At 34.7% G+C, this 6,442-nt stretch overlaps 1 protein-coding gene across 1 annotated transcript; it reads right to left on the bottom strand.

The window, feature by feature from the left end:
* Positions 1-1,411: 1,411 nt before the first annotated feature.
* Positions 1,412-3,948, bottom strand: LOC129294549 (cation/H(+) antiporter 4-like). Its single transcript, XM_054932971.1, has 3 exons — positions 3,724-3,948; positions 2,612-3,631; positions 1,412-2,524 (listed from the first exon to the last, which is right to left on the bottom strand). The coding sequence occupies exons 1-3, from the start codon at positions 3,946-3,948 to the stop codon at positions 1,412-1,414; spliced, it is 2,358 nt and encodes a 785-aa protein (XP_054788946.1).
* Positions 3,949-6,442: the final 2,494 nt, after the last annotated feature.

Raw genomic sequence — 6,442 nt, 5'->3', positions numbered from 1 at the left:
ATGTCCTTAATTATGTCTTGTTCCTAATTAGTTTGTGTTTTGTTTTTTTCCCATTAATAAAAAAGAATATATAAAATTCATCCCAAAAAAAATGAAATCCTTTCACAGTGTGACGCATCTTCTTCTTTTGATTTTCCCCTGTCACTCCCTTTGAAAAAATATTTTGTATTTTTTTTACATGTTCTTCTATGCATACTAATTTTATCAAAAGTTATATTGTATCAATAATCATTCATATTGATATAAAATTTTTTAGGCAAAAAATATTAATATAAGACAAAAAATTCAAATAAAATTGCATTGTGTACATATAGCAAAGAATTAATATGTTTTTTTTAAAACCTAATACTCCCTCTAATCCTAAACGTATGAGATAGATAACTAATTTACAAAGATTAAGAAAACTATGATTAAAGAGACTAATTAATTAAATTAGTTATTTGGAAAAAATGTATATTACATATACTAGTTCCCTTGAAATACCCCCTAACAAGTTTTACTCCAAAAACTATCCTATTGATAATAAAACTCTTCTTTAATATGTGTAGCTAATGGAGATGGTTGAGAAAAAAAAAAATATAAGACCAAAGTATATTAGGGGTCTATTCTAAAATGAGATTCATCGACACTACCTAGTCTCCATGCACTGCAACAATTCCTATAGAATTGGTGTCTACTCTAAAATGAGGATTGCCTTGAGAGTGAAGTTTGGAGCGTGATATGGCATGGATGAGGCTCCTTTGTTGTGTATGTGTGTGTAAATATATTTGTCTTGCATTTTGAACTAAAACATATCAAATGTTTTTCAACTATCGCAATTATATAAATCATGAAGAATCTTAAAGCAGGGGGTTCATTTTACATTTAAATTGGTGTAGCCCTTTTTTTTTTATAAGTCTAAAATTTTTGGATCCTCTCATTGGATAGAATTTTGTTGTGTGACATAATCGAATATTAAATATGGTCACTTCTCTTAATAAGAATTTAAACATTAATTCGCTATTTTGTAAAAGGGTTAGCTCCTTCCATTAGACTCAATCTAGTTTATACAAGGGAGCTATAAATGTGTTATTTATTTTTTTAAAATAATTTTATAAAAGAAAAGAATGTCCATGTCTTAGCGACGAAGGTCTCCAAAATTGAGATAATACAATTGTGAAATACAAAAATATAATATATATATATATATATATATATACACTTTGTTTCCAAACACTTTGATCAGAATTAATTTTACCTATATTAAAAGAGTGATCAACCAAAAACTACATAAACTATGATGAGTGATCAAAGAAAAGTGTTGATCAAGCGTCAATATTGGTCTAAATCCCTTAACCATCAATCTAGAAGAAAGCGATCAAAATGCTAAGACTTAAGAGTACATTGATAGAAGAAAAGCATAGATATCTATCTATAACTGGGAAGCCATTCTTTGTTGTTGAATGACAAAGATAGAAGCCCTGCCTGGTATATAGGCAAGCAAATCCCCAAGAACCCCAAGTTCAGGGTACTCGCTCCATTGCAGCAGCCCTGAAGTATGCACACTCTCTATTCCGTCTCTCCTCCCTACTATTATCAGATCATACTTGTACACCAACGACCTTACTATTAGAGCCGTCTCTGGTCCATCTTTCACCGTCTCTTCTCTGTACGTCACTCTCGCATCCCCTATTCTCTGCTTCTCCTTCACCTCCTTTAGCATCTTTGTTTCCAGCATCCTGTCCCAATCTTTTATATCCTTCCTCTCTTTCTCGCCTTTGAATTGTATCACCGTCAGCCTCACGTGTGGGTTCTTTGTCATTCTCTTTGCTATAAAAAATGCTTCCCTGTCATCATTTCCTCCTATGAATATCAAGCATATTGAGTAGGGTGTCTCCGGTGAGAACATGTGTGACATTTGTGCTCTCTCTATTAAGATTCCCACCGAGCATGGTGCTTTGTCTAGCACATTGTGGTTCAGGTCTCTTATGGACTTGTCATCTAGTTCAACGTTATTCCCATCCGATGACCATTTTTGGTGAAATGGGAGCACTATGAGGGAGGTCAACTTGTCGAGTGCTAGATGACAGATGTCATCATTCATCATCTCCGCCGGTGATACGGCCGTGAAGGTGTTCGTTGTTAATGCCCCATGAAACTCTTGCTCAAAGCTCCCGAAAGCATCGAGAACATTGTCGGTGAAGGAGCTTCTAGTTTTGGACTTCCTTTGCAACTGGTGGCATATGAAAATGGGGGTTGCTCTGCCTATTAGTTCAATGAGGTGAAGCACGAAGACACCGAGTGGCTCTTCATTGGTTGGGTATATTGCCTCAAGAAGGCTAATTGATGGGGGAATATTATCAGGTCTGTGAATGCAAGTCAATACTCGAAGCTCAGAGTTGCTTCTTAAATCCTCGACATTCCTTTTCGTGTAACCTGCATATTTCCTTGAAGGATCATACATAAAGCTCATCAAGATCGGCAAGATTGTTGCATTCACAACTATGTATGCCATCAGGAAAGAGAAGACGTTATCCGATAAACCCTACACAAATAAGACATTAGTTAATTATTCCCATATTTAGTACTTGAGGGAGTTTCAAAAAGCAGAGAGGCAGAATAAATTGTATACCATGATGTCTCTGATGAAGGAGCATGTGGCCATTTCAACGATTCCCTTACAGTTCAAAGTGAGCGAGAGAGTCATGGCATCTTTCCAGGGCATCTTACCATATAAGGGAACTAAGAAGCAAGAAACAAGTTTGGTAAGAAAAGTAATGATAACGAGGAGGGATACTTGCAGCATAAATGTGTCAACTTTTCCATCTGCCCTCCTAATGTTCATGAATTGCTGGAGATCTACCCTTATTGCACACGTGGTCACGAAGAGCGGCATGAAAATGCCAGTCACAAAGATGTCAAGCTTCTTAATAATGGCAGTCCCTAAAGGAGGTCCTTCAGGGATGGCCAAACCCAAGATATAAGGCCAAAACAGGGCCAAGAAATTGAACTGATGGGAGGCATAGGATGATATCAAAGCTATTATAAGTATGCAATAAACATAGTGATCATTAACAGAACAGCCGTCTGGTGTCCTTTTAATAATCCAAAACATCAAGGGGCGAAGGATGAACACGAGAAATAGAACGAACAACAATGCGGCTCCCATATCTGCTGAAGCTCTTATTATCCCCACATTCATCATGTTGTTGTAGAAGCCAACCACGAGCGACAATAATATGCTTATTGTCTCGCTCACTAGTGCTGATGACAGCCCCAGTCGCCCCAACTCGGAATTCATGATCTTTAAATCACTCAACACAGAGGATATGACTGGGAAGGGGGATATAGAACATATGGCGATTATGAATGGAAGTTTTGCATACTGCCTTGAATCCACGTATTTTGAGGAGACATAATATTGGGCCAACATGCCGCACCCAAACGGAGCCAATATAGCGACAGCTCCAACATTTATGGCCTTCCTTCCTGTTTTATGAACCATGCTTATATCTGTCTTAACTCCAATGTAAAAGAGGAACATAATGTAACCAAACACCGAGATTAATCCCAAGGTTTCTTGTGAATCAAAGGGGAAAATAACCTTTTCGACACTTGTTTTGCCAAAGGTATTTCCTAGGACTAAGCCCATCTGCATATTAGTCGTTCAAACGCCCCATTAATTATTAAGCAAAAAGCTAGACGAAATTCAAAAAAGGATATGATGATGATAGGAGGACTTACGATGATCATGGAAGTGAATCTGGGGAATCTTAAACGAGTGAGTAAGCAGTGGAAGAAGAGGGTCCCAAAAAAAACAATGCACATTTGCATCAGCAGAGTTGGCAGAGGGCTTTGGATGAATTCCCCGTGATGGCCCACCCATATGCCCCTGGAACTCATCTGGGGCGGTAGAATCAGGCAGGTCCGCTTGTAAACTGTTGTGCCATTATTCTCTTCGAGCGACATGCCGATCAGGGAGAACGAGACGAGGAATTTTATTAAAGCAATATTGGATGCCTCGAGCCTCCTTCCCAAGCTGCTTAATATATGAACTGGAATTTGGATCCGTTAGTATACCAGTTGCGTAATTTCTGACAATTTTAGAAAATGATAACTGTGTTGACTCTCTTTGAATTTCTGGCGATGACAGGCTAATTAATCCTGAGTCTAGATTAAATTTAGATAAAAATCACCACACGGTTCCTTCTCGTCTCTGAATATAACATGAAAGTGCTGTATTGTCTCTCTCGTTTTAAATTTAAATTTCCAAACGCGGGGGCTAAAATTCAGTTGATGTATCGGCAAGGTTCAGTCTTACATTTTGGTGCAAGGGCGTCGCAATGAAACACGTTCGCTCGAAATTTGTTAGCAAACAAAAGGGTAAAAAAAAAAAAAATTGAACTTTAAAATTTAGGAGCATCCATGTTTTTATTTTTTAAACATGTAGATATTTTTATGGAAAATTTTATATACCTGATATCAAATATTTTCTTTATAACACGCCCCGATGATATTTCAGGGAAATATTACGTGTTTATAACATTGTCTACATGAAACGAACAATCAAAATGCATCAGGTGTCTACGTGAATAGGCATAATTATAGAAAATATAAATTAACAAGCCATTCCTCAACACGCATGCACATTGTATCGATTTAATATTTCATTTCATTTGGCAATAACTGTCCATTCAAAAACAGTAGAATATTAATTAGGTGACCTCTTTTTTGAACAAAAAATGCACGTATATCAACAATGAAGGAAAGTTTACAGAGTAAGTGATAAAACAAAAAAATAAAAAAGGAAAAAGGAAAAGTGAGTAAGAAGAGCCATTCTGACCAAATTTTTTTAACACTTCAGCTATTAAATTTGTTCAAAAGCTTTGTAATATATTAATCTACAAGATATTATTGGTTAGAAGAGAGGCAACCACGTTTGATATGTATGATTCTCAAATTCCCAAAACTAGTGACCTTCCCAAACTGATTCAAAGAAAAATTCCTGATTCAAAGCATGATGCTGCGAATGCATAAGACCAAGGATAGACGTGGAGAAATAGCATTGGATTTGCTAAGAAAGCAATTCAATTCAACCGACATTGTTAAGAAATAAAGAAACAGTAATATTTTTTGCCCTTTCTAAAAAACACGTGTCTCAACCTCTCAATCTCTAAACAGGTGGTTAGTTGAAATTTCTAATAACCCGTTCCACGGATGTAAAGCATGATTTCTTAATTTCTTTTATACTATCACAAATGGGAAGGCTGTGATGGGGCATAAAATGATGTTAAGAATTCAAATTATCGTAATAAAAAAATAAGAAAATGTTCATGATTATTTTATAGGATATTGTTTTTTAATAATAATTTGATAAACTAACATAAGATATAATTAAAATCTCAATTACATGAACGGATACATTAATTACTTCCACGTCCACATCCACGATTTATTTCAAAACGAGAAAATATAATATATTTTTGTTTTAAATTAGACTCCCTTCGGTCTTATCTACAAGATACATTTTAGAAAGTTCATTTGATCTTATTTATAAACTATGATGCATTTTTTAAATAACATTTAAAAAATATTTTTAAAATCATCTTTCATGAAAAAGAGAAAAATAACATGATATCACTTTTTAAATTTATTATATAAAGATATATTTAAAATTTTATACATTTATATTTATTATATTTTTTTATATTGATATTAATAAAATTAATAAAAATAACTTAAAAAAATAGGAGTGAGAAAATAAAAATGACCACAGTTAGTTTAGCCAAAAAAAAAAAAATGTGTACCAAGAGATCTGTGGTTTAGTTTGTGACGCGTATCCAGCGAGCAGGCGTTGAGATGGCGCATTCCTCCACGTGGTCGGATTTCCACCCATGCTGCGCCGACTCAGACCCCGGAGTCTGGACCGGAGCATGAGCGGTGGCCGATGAGCCTCCCATCCTCTCTGCCCTTTAGGTTTAAGGCAGTGTTTGGCTGAATGGAGGGAAGGTATTTGTAAAAGAAAAGGGGACGATTTTTATAATTATTTCAAACTCCTCTAGTTTACAAAGGAGGGTTAACAGGAAAGGGAGAAAATTCTATAAAAATTAATTATATTTTTCCCAAAAATTTAAATGTTGAAAATCTCTTGGAGGGTAAAATGCCGTGATGGAATATTGGAAATTTGGAATAGCAATACGTCGTTCAAACAAGGTAGGAGATTGTTTCATTTTGTTATTATTATTTTATTTTTATAAGTTATTTTGCAAGATCACTTTTTAAAAATTATTTTTTCAAAATAAAATTACGAAGTACTCCCTCAGTTAAAAATATAAGATATTTTTAATCAAATCTCATCTAAATAAAATAGTTATTTATCTTTTAATTAATATCGTCTTTTCATATTTATCTCTATTTAATATGTTATTTTATTACAAAATAAATATAAAGTAATTTATTTATT

Source organism: Prosopis cineraria, unplaced genomic scaffold (assembly GCF_029017545.1).
Source record: "Prosopis cineraria cultivar Desert tree isolate PC_DT_omini unplaced genomic scaffold, ASM2901754v1 PC15, whole genome shotgun sequence".
NCBI lineage: Eukaryota > Viridiplantae > Streptophyta > Magnoliopsida > Fabales > Fabaceae > Prosopis > Prosopis cineraria.
This window is presented reverse-complemented; position numbering and strand designations above follow the sequence as displayed.

Coding starts and splice junctions, on each gene's coding strand:
- LOC129294549 (XM_054932971.1), bottom strand. CDS start 3,948: ATGTCGCTCGAAGAGAATAATGGCACAACAGTTTACAAGCGGACCTGC. Junction 3,632..3,723: donor GATTCACTTCCATGATCATC/GTAAGTCCTCCT, acceptor ACTAATATGCAG/ATGGGCTTAGTCCTAGGAAA. Junction 2,525..2,611: donor CCTTCATCAGAGACATCATG/GTATACAATTTA, acceptor TTATTTGTGTAG/GGTTTATCGGATAACGTCTT.